We start from the raw sequence: 23,343 nt of genomic DNA, 5'->3' as shown, positions 1-23,343 counted from the left end.
TAAAGAGAAACAGTTTCAATGAGACAAATGAAGATGATTGTAAAGATAATTCAGACCTTTCCTTGTCCTCCTCTGGTTATCTCCCAGAGCAGATTTCCTCTATCTACCAACGTGTCTTTCTTGATGCTTTCTTGCAAGATGCAGGAAAAAAAGGCCCATAATGGCATGGGCCTTACAAGCTGTGTAAGAGCAGAGATCTGCCAACTCTGGCAGCTTCAACTCCTTACTGGCCAGGGCCAGAAGCTTCCAAAAAAGATAGAAGAAATGGTGGAGTGGCATTTATTCCAATTTGTTTTGGTTATTGAATAAACATTGCCATCCCACTGACTGGTGAATGGCTTGAGCAGCAGCACCTCTCTAATTTATTTTAATTGTATTGAACTTTCATGTCTATTGCATTTCATGTCTTTTGGTGATAATGTGAAATGGTTTCACATCAGCATGGCAGTATAGTCACACAAGTCACATAGAATAAACTATTATTTCCTTTCACTTGCCCTGCCTGCTGTCACACTGTGCATCCCTCACCATTAAGCAGAATTTTTCTCTAAATTGCCCAGGCAGACATGCTGCACACAATTAAATCCATGTAGGGTTTTCCAGCGTAGATTCACCTCTGGATTTGCAGGGCTGGGCTGGGGATGCATCCCTGGGGTGTGCAGACATGGCTATGGACACCCAGTTGTGTTCTGGCTGTGTGCCTGGGTGGGGAAGGAGAAAGGGTGGATGGGCTCTGCAAGGGCACACCTGGGTCGGGGTGGATCAGGCTAACATAGCAGATAGGGCCTTCCCAAAAATGATGGATTATATTTTCACACATAAGGACACTAAGTTCACATGAGGTCCCACTCCCAGATGCTACAGCAGCTGGAAGCCCCATCATGGTGTGGAGTTAGGGTGTCAGTGGGAGCCTGATGCAAACGCAGCTGAGGCTGCCATGTTCACACAAACAGGAAAAGCACTAATTCAGCCAAGACAGCAGAGATCTGGGGACGGAGATGACAATACAGCTTCTCTCTCTAAGGGCTACTGCTCGTGTGAAGTCTCTGCCTGGAGACTGACCTTGGCTTGGGAAGGAGTGAAGAAGAGGAAGAGATCCCCGCCAGCTTGCCCAGGGATACCTGCATTCCCACGGAGAACAGCGCCTACACATCTCTGTTTGAACACAACCCAGCTGCCACCACAATGGCTTGGAAATAACGCTGGCTTTGTTTTGTAGCAAGCAAGTTTTGTCTTCAGTTCTCCAAGCTCAAAAAAAGCCTAGCAGGACAAGCTTTTTATTTACCTTTCACAAACTCCTAGATATTTGCCCCAAATCTTCTACCAAATGAGGGTTGCAGCCAATCCAAACGTTTCATCCTGAGAGAGTTGTGTCCTGTTCTGCGTATGGTTTAAGTCCTGCTCTAATTTTTTTTTATCAGAGTCAGCTGCAAGGCAGTTGTAAGCCAAAGGAAATTTGGGACATTCATTGCATATGTAGCATACACACAGCAAAAGCATGCTGAAAAGCAGAGGCATTCCTTTTTATCTTCCAGGGTGCCACTGCTGGGAGGAGAGGTGCTCCTATCTCTCCAGATTCAGCTGCCATAGGCAGACCTGTACTGTAGCTGCTCTTCACCCTAGGCCAGCAGAGCCTGTTTTGCCCAAGGAGAGGCTGCTATTTCCCCTCTCCTCCCTAGCACATGCATACCTGCTCTGAACCTGGCACCCACCTACCAGGTGGTAGGAGAGCACACAAATGGCCACACTGCTGTGGCCACGCTGCAATGCCACTTGTCTTGTGAATCCCCTCAGCCTGGGTTCTGTACTGCCTGTGGTGCTGTGTGCCAGCTGCTAATCCCATTTAGCTGAACACACTGGTGCCAGGTATGGAGACATCAGTGTCCATGACTTTAGCAGCACTCAAACCCCTCCGTTGGGGCCACTGGGAAACCCAGTCACAGGCTAGCAGATTTCAACTTTCCACATACCTTTTACTCCCTTTTCATTCTTTCAGGGGCATAAGCTTTTAAGTTAAAGACTTAAGTCGCCGTATTCCCCCGTGCCTGGTGCCTCCCAAGATTCTCCCCAATGAACTGCGGGTGTGTGAACTCTGAGCTGGTATTACACTTCTGCAGTCTCGGCCACGAAACTTCCATGCGGTCTGTGTCGTGCACGTTTTTAACACCATCACCGGCTCCGTCAGCTTTGTCCCCCCTGCCTGGGTTGTAGGGCAGGAGGGGGTGACTCCAGGAAGCCTTCCTGCCTGCCAGGGAGGTTTCGGCGAGCCGCGGGAGCCGCGTGTGCGGCGATGTGCCGGGCGCTCCCCGTGCCTGCGTGCCGGGCTGAGCGGGGCCGGCCCGCGCCGCTCCGTCCTAACCCTGCACTCCTCCCGCGCGCCGCGCCGCGCCGCTGCCAGCCGCCTCCCATTGGCCGCCTCCCGGCGCCGCCGGCCAATGGGCGGTCGCGGCTGCGGGCCGTTGGAAGCGCGCCGCGGCGACCGTTAAACCGCCGCCGCCGTGCCCGCGCGGCCGGGCTGTCCTGAGGGGCTGCGGCTCCTCGGCCGTGGCTGCCCCGCCGCTGCTGCGCCCGGCTGGGCGCCGCGCCCGCCACCGCCCTCCCCCGGCCGTGCCTTGAGCCGCCGACGGTCCCTCCTAGCTCCTGTGGCGCCTAGCGCTGGAAATTGTAAATCCAGGCCCTTGGCACGGATGCGCGGTGCAAGGAGGTTTCCACAGCGAGTTGTGCCTGTGTCTTGCAGGGACAAGAGCAGGCTCAGGGGAGAACTTATCACTCTCTACAACTCCCTGGAAGGAGTTTGTGGCCAGGTGGAGGTCTGACTCTTCTCCCAGGCAACTAGAGACAGGATGAGAGGATGTAGTCTTAAACTGCAGGTTTAGGTTGAACATTAGCAAGAATTTATACAGAAAAAGGGTGATTAGACGTTGGAATGGACTGCCCAGAGAGGTAGTGGAGTCACCATCCCTGGAAGTGTTTAAGGAAGGACTGGCTGTGGCATTTGTTGCTATGTTCCAGTTGACATGGTGTTCAGTCATAGCTTAGATTCAGTGATTTCAGAGGTCTTTTCCCACCTAAGTGGTTCTGTGATTCTATGATTCTACAGACAGCAGCAAATTCTGGGTCTAGTTCCAGATCAGTCGAACCCTGCCACCCTGCGGTGTCTGGTATGTTTGGTCCACCATACGTGCCAAGGTTGTGGTGCTGAAAGTAGTCACAGGTGACTTGGGCATTGATGCAGTGCCTAGGAAAGACAGAGTGCTGCCGCTCAGGATGTGGTCCTGCTGCTGGAGGGGAATGACAGTGGCATTCACAGGCAGTTTGGCCTTTGGGGCTTTGGCCATGCCACACAGAGAAGCAGCAACAGCAAGGGGGTAGCAGGTCAGTGGCAAGCTGCTCAGGCACACCAGGGGCCTGGGTGGACCAGGCATGGATCAGCAGGGACCTGTGATTTGTGAGGTACAAGAGCAATATGCGTTCAGGATAGAGAAGCAGCAGAGTGGTGGCAGCCAAGGGGTGGTTGGATGATCACTTGTGCCCCTTGGGGTGCACATGCACTATCTGGCTGTGTGGAGAAGTGTGCATAGCATTTGTCTCTCCTGTCTGAATCTTATTAACACAGTTGAGAACTTCACTTTCATAAGGTCTAAAATTCTCTGCATTTTAAAGAGAGCAGAAGGACTGTCTGGAGTGTATGGGCTCTTCTTTCCTGGAATGTAAAGAAAACCTCGGCTGTGCAGCTGGAGTGCAGGGGGCTTCATTCCTTAGTGAAAGCAGAGAAGGGAAATGCAGATGTCACAGCTGGGATGGGAGATTTATCTTGGCAAGCAAAGAGGAAAAAATTTTCAAAAGAAAAGAGAAAACTCAGAAGAATCCCCTCCCCATTTTAACTGCTTGCCAGCATGAGCAGAACCTCCAACCTGCAAAGGCCTTTCGTCTCCTGGGCCTGGGCTGCTGCCCAGCTGGATTTAGCCCCTCGGTGCTTTCTCTTTGGAGCGAGACTGTTGTGGTGGGATGAGAGAGGCTGTGAGAACCAGGCTGATCCTGAAGGAAGATTGTGTCCAAACAACTCAGCTGGAGGTGGGAAGGGGAAAGTCACAGTCAAAGAATGGAAACATGAAAGGGAAAAGAAGGGACAGATGCAGCCAGGATGAGTCCAGAGAAGTGGATCCAGGGGGAGGAAGTCATCACCTCCTCAGCCATACATGGTGCCGCTGGGCTACAAGAGTGCTACCTTAAGTCATCTCATGTGCAACTGGTCATGGGAGAAGGCTTTGTGCCTCAGTCTCTCCTTGAGGCCTCCAGAGTTCTAACACCATCTCTGGGTGGGGGTATATGTAGAGCTTGCATTTGGATGTCTGGATGCCTTGCATTAGCTCCCAAGATAACTGTTGTACAACAGGAAAGGGTGTTTGAATGAGAAGTGCACGCACGCACATACAGTGTGCTATTTAGACAACCCTAAGCATGAGGTCAGGATGAAAACATGTGGTGGAAATATGTTTGGAAGAGTCAGTGCCTGTGTCGATCACCGGGAGTGGGAGGGAGCAGAAGCCAGGAGCTGACAGATTCTCACTCTCTCCCCATGCCTGAGGTGGCCTCAGCTGAGCAGATTCTACTGTGGCACCAGGGTAAGGCACTCTGTAGGGCCTAGAGATGCAATGCTTGTTGCCTCCCCATACCTGTACGCACTGGCTCATCCTCTTTGGGCGCTGCCTCCCTGTCCTCCTAGAGTTTGAGGGGGACAGGCAGCCAGAAATTGGGCTTGGATCAGGAAATTCAGCACATCCCCGCCATTGCATTTCTGTCCCTTGGCTGCCCCCTCCCTGACCGCTCACTGGTAATACAGCTTTGGAAACACATCTCGTGCTATTTCTTGGCTTTGGAGCATACTTAGAAGAAGAAAGAAGGAGAGTGTGAAAGGGAGGGGAAGATAACAGGAGCGAATAATGCAAAATGAGACTGTGCTGTGAGCTTTGTATCCCATCTGGAAACTGTTTTCCCTCAGTGCACTGCACACCCACTCCCTCTAGGCCAGGATGGTAAGGGTCAAGTTTCCCAGTTGACTGGTCCCCCTTGCTAAAGCCCGACCCATCTGCATGAAAGCTACTTGAAATGTCTGAAAGGAGACTCTCAGCAGTTGCTGAGCCCTTCATTGTCACAATTAGAAACTCTTGGCCATTCTTCTGAGGAGCAGGAGCTGGCTGATCTCAGGCTGGTTGGAAGGCACTCTCAAGGAGCTTTGGTCTTGAAGAAGCTGTGAGAGGACGAGGCTGCTATGCTTGTGAATCTCTGTCTATCCCATCTTCATTCACACCCAAGTTCCATGGACTCTTTCTGGAACCTTCCCTGGTCCGCTGAGATCTTCACTGCCATTGCATTGGCAAAAGTCTCCCCAAAGCCCAGCCTAGTCTTGTCATTTCATGGCAGCACATGAAGACCTTTAGCTGTGCTGGCCCCAACCTGGGTGGGAACGGAGGGCTAGTGACCAGCCAGCGCCTTCCATTCCAGCCAGCAAGGATAAAGCTGCTATCCATTTGGTCAGGCGATAAACCTGCTTCTATTCATTGCTCAGAAGCTTGGAGCATTGACCCTGCCATGTGCTAGTGTGATGTACACAGCCCTCAGTCACCATTTCCCAGTTCTCTGAACCCTCTCTCACACATGCGAAGGAGAAGTACAGCTGAAGCTTTCTCTAAGTTTTGCCAGATAAGTGCACTTCCCAGAATTAGGCTGGGTGGGACAAAATTTGCATATTCTGCATTAACAGGCTCAAGCTAAACTAATTAGTAGTGGTTTTGATGCCATCTAGCCAAAATAAACTCTGGGTTGCTCCTCACTGTGTCCATCACAGTTGGATCTTGACAAGAGGACACTCTTCTTACCATGTGGTTGCATGCACCGCTGTCTTATACAAATTAGAAGTCTAAAATTAACAATACCTGTTGACTTCAGAAGAGAAACAGTCAACCCAAGAGCCCCAGTAGTTTTCCTGGGATGTGGTGACAGCTTCCTGCTGGTCCCATAGTTTCCATTATGGGTATAGCCAGCTACAAACCCATGTTATTATTTTTGTTTGCTTTACTCTTCCTTCTGCTGTTTTCCTCTGCCTCTTGCCACCTTCTTTGAGTAAAACAACAATCTCCAGCTCTGTGTCAGCTCTAGGTGCTCTCCCTCCTTGAGGGTTTTGGATCCTTGGTGCCCCCTTTGATAAAAACTATATTTATGGCCAATCTCATGGGCTAGCTCCCTTCTCTCCATCAACTGTGTTTGGAGATGTTGGACTGGTATATGTGTGAGTGGTGAGAGCTGAAACGGGCTGCTTTGATGAGAAGGCTTTGCCAGTATTTAGGAGGATAAGACCCAGTAGCCCAGAGTGGGGTAGATTCCACAACATTTCTGGATTCCCAGAGAGGGGTGCAAGTTTCATTCTCTGCCCATCACTCATGTTTTTCCTGTACTGTGCAGTAGGTCTCTGTCTCTTGGGAGAGAATGGTCTCTTGGGGACTTGAACTCCTGCACCTCTGGGAGAACAGTGTTGCCTTCATCCTCATTTCCAAACAGTGAGGTCTTCCACGAGCAAGTCTGCTGTGTGGTGTCTAAAATAACGAGAAACCTGAAATTACTCTTGCCAATGTTGGTGCCTGTGTTAAGGCTCTGATACTCAGTCCCTTGCACTCATTACTCATCTCTCACCCCTCAGCAGCTGCTGGGGTGATTTTTTTTTTGTTTCGGAATAGAGCCAGAGGCGCATCTCCGCCTCTTTCCTCTAGGTAGGTTTGTCCAACAATAGAGAGATTGTTGACTGACCAAGGGATCATTGTTCTAAATGTGGGTGGGATGCCGCGAAAAGATAATCTGTGTAACTACTGCATAGATGCATTTTCTTGACTGTCTTCAATCCCACCTCTGCCTTTGTTAATGCACAGTTGTGAAAGAAATTGGAAGCACATGGCAGTGTCACAGACAGCTCTCCCCACAGTTGTCCATCTAGCTCTGCTTCTCTTCCATGGCTACACAGTGGTTCTAGTTTTCAGAGTTACAACATGAAATATGATTTGAGCCCAGCTCTGCTGTGTTGTGGTGCATTAGCAGCCAGCACTCTGAATCTCTTCACTTTTCTGTGGTTCTCGCCCTTACCATAAGGCTATCGTGTTCACATCCTGTGTTTGCTTGTGTTGTTTAGAGAGCACAAGACAAAGAACAGCTGTTACATGAGCAGGCGCTCTCTGGGGTTAATGCTCAGGACTCCAAACTCTATCTTTCTAAGCTGTAGGATGGGACAAAACCTGGTTTTCCAGTGCATTTTAGATAACTACCTAACCCAGTTCCATCTGCTGACTCAGCTCCCTCTGAAGTTACATTCCCCACAGATGGTAGGTGTTTTCTGTTACTTGATTCAAGTGCAAAAATGCTCCTAGGCAACTTAGAAATGGCTGGGTGGATTTTACCAAATTACCCCGCCAACTCTGCTTCTGCTGTGGGAACAAGTGGAGAAAACTTTAGCCCAGACATTGCAGGGAGGGCCTCAACACTAGGATTTAGTATGAGTGTGCCTTCTCCACCCTACTTGCACATGCAGTGTCTGGTCTCCAGGGAAGCCTTGGATGGGGCTGTCACCCCAGGCAGTCAGAGGACAGGTGGGAAGGAAGTAAATGGAGAGAAACCTCATGTCAGGCAGAATGCAGGTGGCAGGGACTCCACCCCCACTTCCAGCATGCTGTGTAAGCATCTGAGGTTTTAAATGGAGCAGCTGAAGGATGATGTTGGAGGGTGAAAGACACTGACATGTTGGAGATTGCTGGCCCTTACCATTTACCTCCCCCACTTGGTGGGAAGTGTGGGTCTGTTCATCTAGAGCCTGCTTCACTCCCCAGCCTCACTCCAAAGCTCTGCCAGCCAGTGGAATGTTGACAGAGTGGTACTGTGCTGAGGTAAAACAAATATACCTTCCAGTAGGAGCAGGAACCTACAGACTCCAGCATCCGGGGTCCTCTGGCCACCTCCTGCCTCAGTCCTAGCACTGGGGAAAGAAAGGACTGCACACACCCTGTGCTCCTCTAGAAGCCAGGCTCTCTGCTGAGCTGAGCTCTCACTCTGGAATTCATTTGCATTCATGTCTCCACTCCAGGACCTACGTGGTCTCTCCCACTCTCATTCATACCCTGTGGCTCTTGGTATTTCAGTATACTGCTTTCAATGCCTTTCTGCCCACCGAGATGCTTTTCCAGGCAGGGGGTGGGGGGACAGACCCAGTCTGACTCTACTGAGCTATCTCCAGTTCATTTAAGTTACACAGTTCTGTCTGTGTAATATAGTCACTTGAATCTATCTGTCTTTTCTTTCCTCTCCCTGAGCCAGAAGCCTCAATCTGCCAACAAATAGGATAATTTTTCAGCTGGTGTTTGGCAGCCATCATTTTTCTCCCTGCCCAACCAATGCTTTGTTGTAGCAAATGGAAAAGTTAGTGATTTGACTTCTGAATAGGAGGATATGCCTCAAAGGAAGAAGGTTCCCTGTAGCATCAGGAACTCAGCTCTGCAGCAGCACTGGCCAGATTTACTGACTGTTACTGGAATGATTAGTGGAATGATTGTTTGTTGTTAACAGCCCATCTGTAGTGTTTAAACTTCATCGGGGAGCTGAATTTCACAGGCATTATCTGGCTGAAGTACAGCCTCATATGGTCTACAGAGGGGCTGTTAAATCCCAGAGGAAATTAAATACAACAGGGGGCCTTCCCTGTTATGTTGATCCAACTGATCTTTTTTCTCTGATAGAAATCAGCAGCTGGATTGATATCCTCTGGGGCATCAATGTGCCTATTGCTGTTTGCAGAGAACATGAAAAAGTGTCTGTCACTAAGGACAGGTGCTGAAGACCATGACTTTGTGCCACACTTACATTTTATCATCACAGGAATCTCTTTCTTGTATTCTATTCATTTTGTTGTCACAGTGAGATGATGTTTATAAGACACATAGAGATACTCACAAAGGAATGGGAAGATAAGATGATGTAGAAAAGTTTCATGCGTGTTTGTGGCATAGATAAACATGCAGTGATGTACAGCACAACATCCCTTTCTATCTTATTTCGAGGTGTTTAGTCAGACTGATGGAGGTGAGGAATAGGAATTGATGCTGAGGTTTGACTCTCAGTGTGGAGGAAGGCTCTCAGATCCCTCTTGGAGTTGACACTAATGCTCTTTCTCCCTTTGTCTTTCCTTAGCATTTCTCAGAGAACCTGGATCACTTCTCTGACAACATGGAGGATTTCTCCAATGACCTCTTCAGCAGTTTCTTCGATGACCCGGTACTGGCTGAGAAGAACCCTCTGCTGGACATGGACCTGGATCCACCCACTCCAGGCATCCAGGCAGAGCACAGCTATTCCCTCAGTGGAGACTCTGCTCCCCAGAGCCCCCTTGTGCCTGTCAAGACTGAAGATAATGCTAACGGTGAGCGTGAGATGTGCACACTGCTCAGCTTTGGGTGCGTCTCTTAGCAGAGGCTCTGGCTGGCTTTCATATGTAAGGACAAACTGGCTGTTCCTTGGGCTTGCACATGTCCAATACAGGGAAGAATTTGATTTGCTGTTGTCAAATACAGCCACATTTTTCCCTTCCATTTGTACTGTGATAGTCACATTACTCCTTTGCTGGGCTTACTGCTATTTACAAGGATGGTAATTGGCTGTGGCTTAGTGTGCTGCCAGCTTCTGGCAAGCAACAGGCAATGTCTTTTTAGGACCCTGCAAACTTGGGTGTGGATGCCCTAGATCCAGCTCCGTTTTGGCATCAGGAAGCAGGGTTTTGGCTTGCACATAGGAAGCATGAGTCTCTGGCTGAAACCAGCGCTGGTACATGTGGAAAGCTAAGTGCCTTCTTTACCAGCAGATCTTTTAGCAGGAGACAGAGGGGAACAGTCATTTCAAAACTTATTTTTAAAACAATTCATTTCAGGATAATTTATGATGGCTGGGTATTTTTAGAGCTGTCCTTGCAGAGAGTCCTGTAATTTGTGGGATTGTGTGGGTGTCCCAACAGCTGATGGACACCAGGCTGCCTGAAAAAGCAGTGGCACAGGCTCAGTATACACAGAAGACAGCTATTCCTTTGAGCAACAGTGAGACCTGGGACAGAGGCTTCCTCTCATGACTAGGAGTGATCCCAGCTTTCTGGTACAAACGCCAAGGCAGAAGGAGAGAAGGCTGGCCTCTGCTACATCTTTGGTCCTTGAAAAGGCACAACCATCTGCCACATTCCTTAGGGGCATCTCAGAGAGATGCTGGGAGAGAGGTTTATGGCAATCCAAGCAACTCTGCTTTAGTACCAAAAAAGCTTTCAATTTGCATTTCTTTTTCCTTAGTTTCAACCCTGGTACAGTCTTGGAGGGGGCAACTAACAAAAAAACCCCCAAACCATCATGAACAAAAAACCACAGCTTTCTTTTGCCCCTGAAAATGAATGGGAGGAGATGAGAATGAGAGAAGCCAAAAGAATGCGTTTGTAGAAAGCAGTGAGATGAAGACTGCCAGCATGAAGCTATCTCAAGAGCTCCTTTCTGAGACACTCAGCACCACTTCTCCTTCTCTCCACTGTGTCTGCACGTGCCCTTCCTTCAGCTGTTATGTCTCAAAGGCAAGATCATGACTCTCTTGAATGGAGTGTCACACTGACCCTTGAGCAGAGGCCAGCATAGGGTATCCAGTGCATAAACCAGAAGAGTTTGAGATGGGCCTGGCACTTCTCTCTGAGTGTGCAGATCAGTTTTATAAGGGAGTAAGGCCTGGCATTACAATGGCAGGCATAGGATCCATGCACCCAGTCCTGCAGCTGGATAATTCAGCTCATCTTTCCAGGGCTTTTTTGGCTCATAATTGCATGTGAGTCATATTCTAGTGAAACCCTGAGTCAGGTCCAGTATTTGCAACACTGTGCAGTCCTTTTGGCACAGCTCCATCCAGTCTCAATCCTTTTAGACATTCAGTTCCAATTAATTACCCAGAAATGTTTTTTCTTTAACATTAAGCAAGCTCTGCTCATTCTACAGAGCTCCTCAGGAATGCCCCTGCTCTGTCTAGGCTTGGAGCTGGCTGAAGCTTGCTTTTTATCAGCTTTCTCGCAGCTTTTCTGCAGATCTCCAAAACTCTTCCAAATCCTGCCCCTTCCCACATGGTTCCCACTAACACAGACTAACACAGGCCAGCTAGGGCAAGCCACTGGGTGCATTGTGGCCCTGCTTATCAGTGGAGTCTGCTTTCCAGATGGCTTGTGCATACTGATTGGCTGCTTCATCCCTCAGTACCAGCCCTGAGTTTTGCAGGGTGTGATTTGATGCCAGGAGCAGGGAGAGCCAGGGTTGTGCAGAACTGTGAGCACTGGACCAGCCTCAGGTTAGTGCCTGCCCTCCTGTACAGGTCCTGCTTTCTCACTGCTCTTTGCCTCCTGAACCCTGGGCAGCTACAGATATCTCTCAGCCACATTTCTTCCCAGTAGGTACAGAGCATCTACAGAATATCTAGAGCAGAGTATGAGTGTCTTGGCATGCCTCATCCACCAACTTAGAGTGAAATCTGCAGTGTTACAGTGTTACCTCTGAAATATCCTCACAGGCAGCGGAACCTAGATGCCTCTACAAAAGATGCCTACTCCTCAGTCCCTCATTGACCCTCTGATGCCTTATTTGTCTCTGATTCTGTAACCCAATCACTCCCCAGAAGAATCTCCGAGGGTGGGAAAGAGACCAGGGTCAGAATGTAGACAGGAAATGGGAGGACGGCACATACTTATTTGGGTGTCTGCTCCTTGGCCTGTCTGGACTGACAGCACTGGAGGCTACTCTCTCACTGAGTCAAGTCTGGTCAGGGAGAGCCCTTGGTGGTCTGCTCTCCCTTGTCTGGTAACTTGCTTCAGCAGCAGCCCTCACAGAAAGATACCCCACACATCTGAGCAAAAGAGAAATGCAGATCTTTGCAACAAAAAGGATGAGGAGGAAAAGGCTTCAAATGACAGTAAGGAACTACAGAGTAGTCAGCAGGCAAAATGTTCCCACGGTGGGCATTACAAAACCACAGAAGAGTTTAAATGGAGGATGCTGTGAACTCTTCAGCACTTTTCAAAGGGGTAGGTTCAAGTGAATCATCTATCAGGATTGACATAGGTTTAGTTGAACTTGCCTAGAGCAGTAGGATAGACTGAAAGATCTCTCAAGGTCCCTCATTTCTGTGAAAGGCAGAAGTCAGTCCAAATTTTCTGGATACAAACACTGGTGGCTGTGTGACACTTTGCCTCCTTCCATCAGAAGGGTTTGTCTGCATACCAGGGTAACTAGGACTTCACTACTTGCTTTGGGTTCAGTGTCCTTAGCAGGACACAGAAAACACAATCCACTCTGTGTCTGCTCAGTAGGCTCTGTGTTGTCTCAGCTGTACAGTGCACGCCTGCCTGAGATGCTGCCTGATGACATTAGCCCTGCTGCATTGTGGGAAGCTCTAGAAAGCAATCCAGCAGCACTGAGAGCAGCACTCACAGCTGAGACACACACGCAGCAGCCACAGGATCTGCCTCTGTGCTTGACAACGTCCAGTCACAGAGGCAGCTGGAAGGAATGAACATCTGCTAGAGAGACTTGCTGGGCAGAAATAAGAGGTGCTAGACCAAAGACAGGAAAACAACATATTCCATTGGCAAGGCCAACACTGTGTTATCATATAGAATTCTTGTCTGGGCTTTAACACCACTCTGTCCAAGCAAAGGCCAGAGGCAGGATTCTGCCCTGGCCTCTCCTGAAAACAGAGGCCGAGTAGGGCAAAGACAATGTTAACATATGTTTAAGTTAGATCAGATGGCAGCTCCCATGTCAACAGCTGCTTGTTTGTACTCTTCTTTGTGCAGGCTTTTCTGGAGCAGAGAAAGACCTTTCTCCCTCTCTCCTCTTGCCAAGACATCTTCTGGACTGAGGCCTGCACTACAGAACTGCTCTGGGCAGCAGACAGCTAGGCAACATCCCTGGGCCTGACTGAGAGTGTTGCATGCAGAGAGCAGTGCAGAGAGGTTAGAGAGTGAGTCAGACTGTGGCCTTGTGGAGGCAACTGGAGCTCTCTCTGGTGACACACTTAGCAATAGTCTGTCCTATGTCAAGCCAAATGTATTTTTACTTGTCAGATAAAAAGGGAAAGGGAATGGATGAGGATTAGGAAGGAGGGTGTAAGGCTGCAGGCCAGCTGGGAGTAGCCTTTTGGCAGGCTGAAGTATTTGAAGAGCAAAGACCGAAAGTTTAGAGCAGAGCCCAGGCAGCTCTACTGCCTAGCAGTCCTTTTCCCATCTGCATGGGAAGTAGAGATCCCAGATGGGCAAGCCAGGCTCACACCACAGATGTGCATGGGACAGAGCAGGCAGGAGGCAAGGGGAGCATGTCCCCACGGCTCCATTCATTTCTCTTTAGACATTCCCTTTCCCTCACTGGTGCTTCTTGTCCCTGCCAGCAATGGCAGCAGGGTACAGCTGTGGACAGCAGTCCCCTGAGCAGCTCAGGGTAGAGAAGAGAGTCTCAGAGGTGAGACTGAGGGGAGCAGCTGTGGAAGCAGCCTCACAAGCAGGTGCAGCAGTGGGCTTCCTTCCACAGAAATAGACCTCCTTCCTCTTCTGTCATGCAGCAAAGCCCTGGTACTTGGCACAACATCATCAGGTGGCCAAAGCAGCATTGCCAGCCTTTCACTGTCATCATGCTTGCTCTCTCACCAGCTCACCAGCACAGAGATGGTGCTATTCTTGGTAAATCACCTGGCAGATCTGTGATGCTGGCCATGCTGCCTATGGAGCAACAGCCCAGCATCCTCCTCTCACTGAACCCTAAATATAAATAAGCTCCAGAGGATGAGACCTAGACATTACTGGGGGGAGAAACCCTGCAACTGTCCTCCAGAGCTTGGGCTGTACAGTCAGAGCCCAGCAGAGACACAATTCCTCTATCTCTGTCCTGTCTGCTCCCCACACATTGGGGAGCACACACTGGGGGTTCATTCCCTTTTGTACTCTGTGTTGTGTACACAGTCACCACACATGCTTGTGTGGTGACAGTGCTGAACTTGGAGAGGCAGCCTCCTCAGTCAGAGGAAGCTGTCTGCATGGCTTCTTTTCTCCTTGCCCTCCTCTTGCTGGAGTTTGACTCTCACGTTGTGCATGTTTCAGAGCTGGAGAATGGAGTGTGGTCACTGGGGCCCAAACTATGCTCCATCATGGTGAAACAGGAACAGAACCTGCCTCTAGACCTGCCTGAGTCCCAGCTACCTGCCAGCTCCATACCAGTGCTGAACCTCAACCCTCTGCAGAGACTGCCACTCCCTGAGGAGGTGAGCCCATCTAAGATGTGTCGGGAACCTGGGCTCTCGCACAGCGGCACCCCTGGTGGTGCAGATGCAAACATGAGACTGCAGGGTCCTGCAAGGTGATTTAGCTACTGAACAGACAGAAGAAGATGTTACAAAGCCCAGACACTCTATTATTTGTCATTCTCCTCTTGAAATGGCAGCCCAGAAGGCTTTACAATCTTGGTTAAATATAAGCATGTTTCCTTGGCACAAAAGCCAAAAGCTCTAAGCTTGCACCTACTGGAGATCTGCCCCCTCCAATATGCCAGTATCTCTGTAGCCACGCTTGGCTTATTTTCATTTTTCAGAGAACACTGTCAATTAATGCGATGCCAGTGACCTCACTATTCCTCCATATAGGCCCCTGCTCTGCCACTGTCTTTTTCATGCCTTTGGACTTGTCACATGGCCTCTCACTCTTTGGAGCTGCTCACTGGAAATGTTGGTCCCACTCTAGGTCCTGCTTGCCTTTTCCTATGAAGCAGCAGGATTTATTATTTCTGTGTAACAAGGGGCCAACTCTTTTGGTCATATCTAGGTTCTTTAAGAAGTCTGTTTGTCTGAAGGAGGTTCACTTATGCCACTGGTATGTGGGTGTAAGTTGAGGGCTTAGTTCAGCTGGCCTTGACTCCAGCTGTGTTGGATGAGAAGGTCTGACCAGTCTCCCACAGACCTTGCCTATCTTGTAGCAGCTCAGTAGATAACAGTAGAACATCTCTGGGATTCAGTTCCTTTTTTCACTCATGTTGAACATCTTCCTATTTAAACAACCATCCAAAACAAATGGGTTCTTCCAGCCAAAACTGTGCACAAACTTCCTCTATTATTTATACAGCTTGAACTTGCTGTGCCCTCCAATCTCTGCTGTGTATGCTTAGCAGCCATACCATGGTGCTCTCTCAGCTGTGTTTACAGTCTGGAGGAGTTTGCAATGTGTCTGTTTAGTGTAAAAACTCCACCCTATGGTGGGCTGGGGGCTGGCAAGCCAGGAGACTGAGGGGCAGCATAACACAGATGGGAGTAAATCTACTCTTTATTCAGCTCTCAGTCCCCTCCAATTGAAAACAGTTGCCCAGTGTCCCTGGTGAAAGTCACATGAACAGGGCAGCATGGTTGTTCTGTTTCTGTACAACCTCTATACTCCCATTTATAATGAAGGCAGATCAAAGAAGGACTTCCCATGGTAATACAGGGGTTGGTTTAAATTACACTGTCTGGGTCTATCAAAGGAAGAATTGCCAAGAATAAAAGTTGTCTCCCTTTTGGAGATACTCAGCTCAGTGCATTGCTTGGCAGCACATCCATCTTCCAGTGCCACTTCCTCTGTAAATGTGTTTGCACTCTGTGTGCCCAGCAACTGAGACTTCAGGGGCTTATGTTTGAAGTCTTGGTTTCCTCCGTGGTGAGAGGCTCCTCTGGGGCAGAGCTGTGAGATGGGGCAGGACAGGCAGCAGTTGGCCAGTGGCTATGGGCAGAACTGGTGGGAGCCTTCTGGGCAGGGGATGTGGCAGTGGCCAAGAGCTCTTTGTGCTTCTCTTCCACAGGTTCCTATAGAAATGACTCCAGCACCTGTGATCAAAGCTGAACCCAAAGAGGTGAACCAGTTTCTAAATGTACCTACAGGTAAGAAGATAGAATTTCCTGGTCAACTATATTACTCAGCTATAGATTGTTATATACAGGGCAGAAAGACAACACCTAAAGGCAGAGCTGTGCATATAAGGTAGCACTGGGGCAGAGAACACCAGAAGAGTGGGCACTGTTCTAACTCAGATCAGTGTCTGCATCAGGAGCCACAAACAAAATTGTTCAGACAGGAACTCCCAGGCAAAACAGGCTACTTCAGAGTTGGAAATATGCAAGAGTGCCTTTAAAATCCTCAGAGAGACTGTAGAGCTATCCAAAAATAACCATCTGAAAGTCAGGAAATTCAGGATCTAGTTTAATTTGAAAGAAACCCAAGCATCTGAAAATCTGCCGATGCACAAATGAAAGCACTATGGGAACTCCCACTGCCGCAGAGAGACATTCCTTAGGCATATTCCCACCTCCATTAAGGCCCCTAGGGCTCTCCAGTACAAAGTGGGGACAGTTTTCAAGTGCTTGGAAACCAACTGAGTGACCGGAGCTCTGTTGGATCAAGTGTGCTGGCAAGTGTGTGAGCCCTGCAGTGCTTTTGGAAGAGCTCTGCTCTCACAGAGCTTCCTGTACTTGTGAACAGGCTATGGAGCAAAACATCACAGGCTTTTTACTTCTTTCTGGTTGACACTGGAGCACCTTATTGCTTTGTAAATACCTTCAGTTCCGTGGCAAAACCCTGCCAGCTCCTCTGCAGTTCCTAGTTTAGCACATTTGAGGTCAGTCTAACCTCTGTCTTGGGCAGTGCTCAGTCAAGCCTTTTTCTCAGGCTCACCCCATCTTCTGAAATTCATCATCCTCTCCTTTCAGCCCTGTGTTATGGCAGGGGGCATAACCCTATGCCTGTACCAACAGGCTGACATGAAAGCCATTGACTTGATCTCCTTATTCCTCAGTAGATGACCTGGTGCAGATGCCTCCAACTCCACCTAGCAGCCATGGCAGTGACAGTGACGGATCTCAGAGCCCTCGGTCCCTGCCTCCCTCCAGCCCAGCCCGGCCTGCTGCTCGCTCTTCTACTGCCATCTCCTCCTCACCTCTCCTCACAGCACCACATGTAAGGAGGCAACAGGGCTGGGACACAGGCTTCCTTGCTGCTCAGAGGGGTTTGTAGGATTTCCAGGGCTTATGTGGAGGTTCCTGCCCTTGCTAAGGTCTCCAAGCTGAAATGCTCTGTCAAGGCAATGCGATGTCTTAGCACAAGGGTAAATGCTTACAGGAGTGAGAAGATGCACAACCAATCTTGCATATCTACCAGCATCTACTTTGTTTTAGCAGGTGCTGTCTTTCATCCATACTTTGGGAAGTGGCCTATGCACTAACAGGACTTTCTGAGAAGGCTAATGAGAGAGGAATTACTGAGAATTCCAGTAACCAGACCATTTTAACTGTTGCCCAGAAGTTTGTTGGCAGGTGTGCGAGTGTGTAGCCAGCCTCTCTATGAAGGAACAGATGCCCTCCCAAGTAAAAGAGGAAAGAAGTTGCTTGCTGAGTTGTGCCCCCAGATCAGGTTGAGAGTAGGAAAGAGCACTGCCCTGCACCTGTTTGGTGTCAGTGGGCAGCAGTGTATGTGGGCACCACTCTGATGTGTACAGCCTCTGGCTGCTCTGCAAGGCCTTAAGGAGGATCACTGGGGTAGAACTCCTTGCTGACACTGATGAATGCTCTCTGTGTGTTTCAGAAGTTACAAGGAACCTCTGGCCCACTGCTCTTGACTGAAGAAGAGAAGCGTACCTTGATTGCAGAGGGTTACCCCATTCCTACCAAGCTGCCCCTCACCAAAGCAGAGGAGAAAGCACTGAAGAGGGTCAGGAGGAAAATCAAGAACAAGGTGACTGCAAAAAATGAATCATTCATTTCCCATGATTCCAGAGCATCTTAGGCTGCCCAGTGCTGTAGTTACCCTCACCTCCTCAGTGCCACTGCAGCTCAGAAAAGGTGGGATCGTGCCTTTGGTACACTAGCATGAGCCTCCCAACCCACAAAAAGGTGCCAAAGGGCATCTCTGCTTGCATGCTTTGCATACAGCCAGACCTTGGAAGTGTGGCTTCCAGTACAGCTCCTGGGAGGATGTGGTGTGGGATAGGGTCCACAGATCAGACAAACTGGTCAGGTCAGGCCTTGTTGCTAGGACAGGGAAACCAAAGCCATTGCATGGTGCGGGATAGGTGATGCAGAGTGTTCACTAACCAGGCAGAGGCTGTGATACTTTAGACTGGGATTAGAAAGCATCCTGTGGGAGAAATGGTGAGACTGAACTAATCACCCAGTGACTCAGAAGTGGCCTGGAGCAGAATCAGCCCAAATGGCCACAGCACATACCCATGTGAGTCAGTGGAGTGGAATGCAACCCTGAAGATGCTTTTGGCAGGGCAGCGAAGGGCATAATGCAACAAATGGTTGCAGGTTACAAGCCAAGAAGAGCTGCATACCTACAGCATCAATCCCCCCCAGTTTTGGCCTAGAGATCAGCAGGAAGGCAACTCCCCATTTGCCTTTAGGATGCTGTGTGCGCAGGAGACAGACAAGATGCATGAGCCACAAAAAAACATCCAGAGACTTATGATACTGACTCCCCTCTGCCCCCCTCACAGATCTCTGCTCAGGAGAGCCGCAGAAAGAAGAAAGAGTATGTGGAATGTCTAGAGAAAAAGTAAGTTTCTTCTTCTCAGTCTTACTTTGAAAAAAGGAATCCTGACCACGCACAGACCGCCTTTCTAGTATTTTGTCTCTGAATTGCTCAAAAAATACAATTCCTTGCAAGGCTGGCTGCCCAGGAGTTTGGTTTGGGATCTTGCCCCTACTCTCCTCCCTCCTAGAAATCCTCTTGCGGGATAAAGATTGGGCAAGAAAATTTGTGTTTCCATTTGGCTGGTCCCCTGCAAAAGACAGACTGTTTTGGCTGCCAACAAGGTGGGATTTTGGGTTTCCCCATGAGAGGTTGCCTCTATTTTGTCTGTCCCATAAGTGGCAAGCTGTTGGAGGGCACTGATCATGGCTTTTTCCCCCTCTGTTCCCATGAAGTCAGACACATAAACACTTGACAGCAAGAAAAACCTTGCATTGCAGTTGTTCCCCACTCTCCCCCACTTCCACTCTCTGCATTAGGTTTGTTTTTCTCCTTGCAACCTTGTTTTTCTCCTATGTATGGCGGGCCTAACCCAGTCACATGACACTGACTGGGTAGAAAACTCCTATGCTAGCAACCCCTAATGCACATTCCCAGGCAAAGAAGAATGCTGCAATCCAGGCACAAATTCATGTTTCTGTATAATTACTATCTTCTTCCCAGTTACTAACACCATCTGAGATCAGCAAATGGAAAAAAACAGCCCCCAAACCCAACTTCAATTAACTCTTCTCCCGGATGTATTTATCTTCTCTAGTTGCACAGAAATGCTCAATTAAAGCAGATGATTCAAGGGGCCTCAGTGTGCATGGGTATGTCCAGGCACCAGAGCACATCACCTCCAGCTAGTGTCCCATATGTCCCTTCAAGTCAGGGCTGGGGAGCTGGCTGACCTCGCTCAAAGGGCAGGTCCAGGGCGTTTGGTGCTGGGGCCTCCTCCCCAGATGTGGCTGTGGTGCCTCTATGTACTAAGCAGTTTGTTACGCTAGAGCATTGCTATGACAGATGGCTTTCAAACAATGCCAGGTTTAAATGTGAACCAAAAGCAGCATTCAGTGATTTTTTTTTTTTTTTTAATAGAACATGTCTTTGGTCAGCTTGGCTTACTAAAAAGTGGTTTGTCAAAGCCTGTACTTGGGCCCTTCCCCATTCAATTTGACACTTCTGCTGGAAGCCCAGTTTTTGCACGGAACGCCTGGTTCAAAGGCTGTGCTGCAAACCTCCAGCAGGATCAGGCTGCGTCTCTATCTGGCTTGCTTTTCTCCCGACCTGGAGGCACTCCCCTTCCCTTTTCCCAGCTGCAGCCCAACCACTTTCCCGTCGGAAGCCGTGAGAAGGAGCCTGCAGGTTCTCTGCTGCCCTCAAGTGCCTGCAGTCGGAGCTGGCCAAGCGTTTGCACAGAGCGGCCTGGATTTCACAGCCAGGGCGCAGAGCCCAGGGCAGTTTCTCAGGGAGGGGTTTGACTTTGTTCCCCTCCTCCTTTTTCATGCTTCTTAGAGGGGTTTGGAAGTGATGGAAATGCCTGCATAACTTTGAGTCTGTCCTGACTTGACCTGCCTGTAACCAGGTGCTACTGTCTCTCCCAACCCTCAGAAGATGCTGAACTGGGAACTGTCACATGTAACTGTCAACCTGCAGTCTCATCCCTGCTCCATTGGGGCTGGCAGCAGCAAGGTGGGCCAAGTAACATTTGATTTCAGGGTCATATCTGCAGGTGACAGATTAAGCCACTGAGCCTCCATACCCCATGAAAAGCAAGGACTGCATTGTCTAAATCTCTCTGGCCTTTGTGACTAACTGGCTGTGGGTTTTATTCCCATAGGGTAGAGACATACACAACAGAAAACAATGAACTCTGGAAAAAAGTGGAGACCTTAGAAAATGCAAACAGGTAAGAGGAGCTAGACTTGGCCCCCTGTGGGTAGGGCAGGGTGGGTAGGAATGGAAGTCAGGAGTGCTGGAGCGGGGGCACAAGGAGAGAAAAGCAGGCTGCTCCAGCTCCTGCACGGTGCTGCTTGGCCAGGCGCTGCTTTTGAGCCCCGGACGGCGAGGAGGCAGCTGGGTTTGGTTAGCGAGCTGGAATGTTTGTGTTGGGATGCCAGGACACTCCACAGCAAGGGGGGGGAGGGAAGGCGTTTCCCATGTCACTTTGTCCTTCTCCCTGCAATCCTTTGGGCTCATGCTGCCTTCTCTATTCCCCTCCAGGGCTCCGTCTGTGTCCAGGGCAGATGCATTAAGGGAGGCCCCAGCAGCCTCTCAGACCCACTGTTTCTGCTTTTGGGCCCTTCAGAGAAATAAAATGCCCTGGGCATAGTGTGGCTGTTTCAGGTTTCTCTTGAGAAAGCTGAACAGGCTCGGTGAATACAGGGAAAGCCCATTCTTCTAATAAAAGCAGAGATCCCAACTCCCACCAAATTCAGGGCAATTTGTTGTGCATGTGGTATTCCAGCCCTTTCTCAGCCTCTTTTGGGCAAAGCAAGACCAAAGAATCTCTGTCTCGTCTGCTGCTACTGCTCACCTGAAAGGAGCAAGCTGGCTCCCACAGCCCCAAAGTTCTCTCACCCAAGGCTCTGGGTTTCCTCACTCAAAGCTCTGGTGAGCACTTGTGCTTTTTATATGCAGAGCTGGCCCATCAATTACCAGGGGAATTTGCTTCCTTAGAAGCAAATAATGAAGATTTCCACCCTGCAGTGGGGAAGGGCAGCCAGAGCTAGAGGAGAGCCCAGCTCTGCTCCCTCTTACTGGGCACAACAGGTGTGAGCAAGGGCAGGGTAAACTGCAGAGGATGCTTGTCTCTATAGCTCCATTTTTTATCAGCTCAGTTTGCAGGGGAGAGCCACAGCCAGAGAGCCAGTTCCTCACCCACTCCTCAGCTGCCATGTCAGCTCATGGAGGACTCCTAGGGGCTTCACTGCACACCTTTTTCCCATCCACCACACGAGTGCAGTGGCCTTGGCTTCCAGGCCTGACACTGGAGCTGGGACTGGGGCTTGCCAGGCATGGTCTGGCTGAGGTGTGTGAGAGCCAGAGGTTTCCTGTCTGCCAGAGATACAGCTGCTTAGCTGCTCTCATGCATGGGGCACATCTTACCCCCTGGCCTCTCTGGGAGTGTGGGCAGTTCTCCTGCTGAAAAAGTGTGAGCCCCACCCTGAAAAATGAGGAAACTGTCCTAAAAGCCAAGAGATTTTAATTTTTCCCCTAAAATACACATTGTGTTCCTTCTAATTTGGTTTGGTTTTTGAGCACTGCCAGTGGGACACTCTGTGCTTCTCTCCCTCCACATGTACAGGGAGCAAAACAGGATTTGGAAAGGGATAAAGCTGGGAATCTCCTGCAATCTCCTGGTTCCAGGACCTGGCATTTTATGAAAGCTCAAACATATTTGTGTAAAACAGTCAGTGCTCCCAGAGGGAAAGTCAGCAATAGCCTCCATTTCAATAGTATGCAACTCTTGGGAACTGTGCACTCTGTAATCTCCCTCATCCCAGATTCCTTTACCAGCTCAGTGAAGGGCTCTTGGTAACACCTACCACTGTTTTGTATTATGTGTGCAGATGCCCATGAACAGTTAAATGGGGCAGAGAGACCTTAGCATGTGTTCCAGCCAGAGCAGTCAGAGAATTAATTAATTGCTAAACTCAAGATTTGGCTTTGCCTACATTCCTCTGCAGAATTTGCCAAGACTGAAGAAGCTCAAGGGGATCACAACTGTTTCTTACTTCTCTCTCCACCACAGTTTGGGGCACAAGTCGAGCTTCAGAGTACGTGTCTCTGAATGAAGTGGGAGCAGGCAAGCCTGTGCTAAAGGTCTGACCTGTCTACAAAGTTCAGCCTCCATGCCAGAGCTTGGTTTTCATGGTATGCTGGCTCTCCACTGCTCTGGGAATTCACTGGCTGGGCTTTCAGGCACCCAGGAGCCCTAAATAATAGTCATTCATAATAGTGGGTAGGTGCAGTGAAGGTGGTGGTGGATCCACTGATAAGACCCTTTTTTGTTTCTTGTTTCCCAAGCCTGTTTGTCAGAGAACTTAAGCAATATACAGCAAACGGGAGATACTTGTTTTCACAAGAAGGGAAAATCAAGGTACAATGTGAAGCAGGTAGTGGTATTCTTGGCTCACTTACTGGCTTCTACCTCCTTATTAAGTTTTGATATGCATTGTTTCCTCTCACAGGACTCTGCTCCAGCAGTTACAGAAGCTTCAGGCTCTGGTAGCTGGGAAAGTCTCCAGACCTTATAAAATGGCTTCCACGCAGACTGGGACCTGTCTAATGGTATAAGCTTCATTTCCATCTTCCTTATTGGCCATGCTTCTCCAGACAGCTTTGTTGATTGCCTGTCTCTGCCCTCTTTCCTGTCCAGCTCTGTTGTCAGTTACATCTGCTCTTTCCTTTTGTGTTATATTTACCAGAGCTGGGCCCTGTGTCATACATACATCAGTTGTTTATGCAACAACATTAGAATAATTCCTGCATTTTCACTGCCTTCTTCTTTGGGCAAAAAAGCACTTTGTTTGCTTTTCATTAGCTATTAGCCATTCAGCAAAAATCTTCAATGAGTTTCCATTGTAATGGGCAGAGTTTTCTTTTGCTGAGCTGGTAATGCTTAATGTTCAACTCAGCAGGGCAGATGAACACTCCAAGTATTCATCCCAGTGGGCATTACCTTGTGTTTATCAGCAAGAAATGGCATCTGTTCTTGCTATGCC

The 23,343-nt window shown here is 49.3% G+C and overlaps 1 protein-coding gene across 2 annotated transcripts in view; it reads left to right on the top strand.

Moving 5' to 3' along the window:
* Positions 1 to 23,343, top strand: part of CREB3L1 (cAMP responsive element binding protein 3 like 1) — a 45,067-nt gene that overhangs the window by 14,685 nt on the left and 7,039 nt on the right. Inside the window, exons 2-9 of one of the 2 annotated variants that reach the window (XM_059474297.1) lie at positions 9,226 to 9,454; positions 14,189 to 14,349; positions 15,912 to 15,990; positions 16,905 to 17,062; positions 17,687 to 17,836; positions 18,600 to 18,658; positions 20,457 to 20,525; positions 22,810 to 22,909. In XM_059474297.1, the coding sequence (XP_059330280.1) occupies positions 9,226 to 9,454; positions 14,189 to 14,349; positions 15,912 to 15,990; positions 16,905 to 17,062; positions 17,687 to 17,836; positions 18,600 to 18,658; positions 20,457 to 20,525; positions 22,810 to 22,909 (1,005 nt within the window). Of the gene's footprint in view, positions 1 to 9,225; positions 9,455 to 14,188; positions 14,350 to 15,911; positions 15,991 to 16,901; positions 17,063 to 17,686; positions 17,837 to 18,599; positions 18,659 to 20,456; positions 20,526 to 22,809; positions 22,910 to 23,343 lie in introns of both variants that reach the window. The other variant, XM_059474295.1, reaches the window with a different exon arrangement.

This window comes from Ammospiza nelsoni, chromosome 6 (assembly GCF_027579445.1).
Source record: "Ammospiza nelsoni isolate bAmmNel1 chromosome 6, bAmmNel1.pri, whole genome shotgun sequence".
NCBI classification, from domain to species: domain Eukaryota; kingdom Metazoa; phylum Chordata; class Aves; order Passeriformes; family Passerellidae; genus Ammospiza; species Ammospiza nelsoni.
This window is presented reverse-complemented; position numbering and strand designations above follow the sequence as displayed.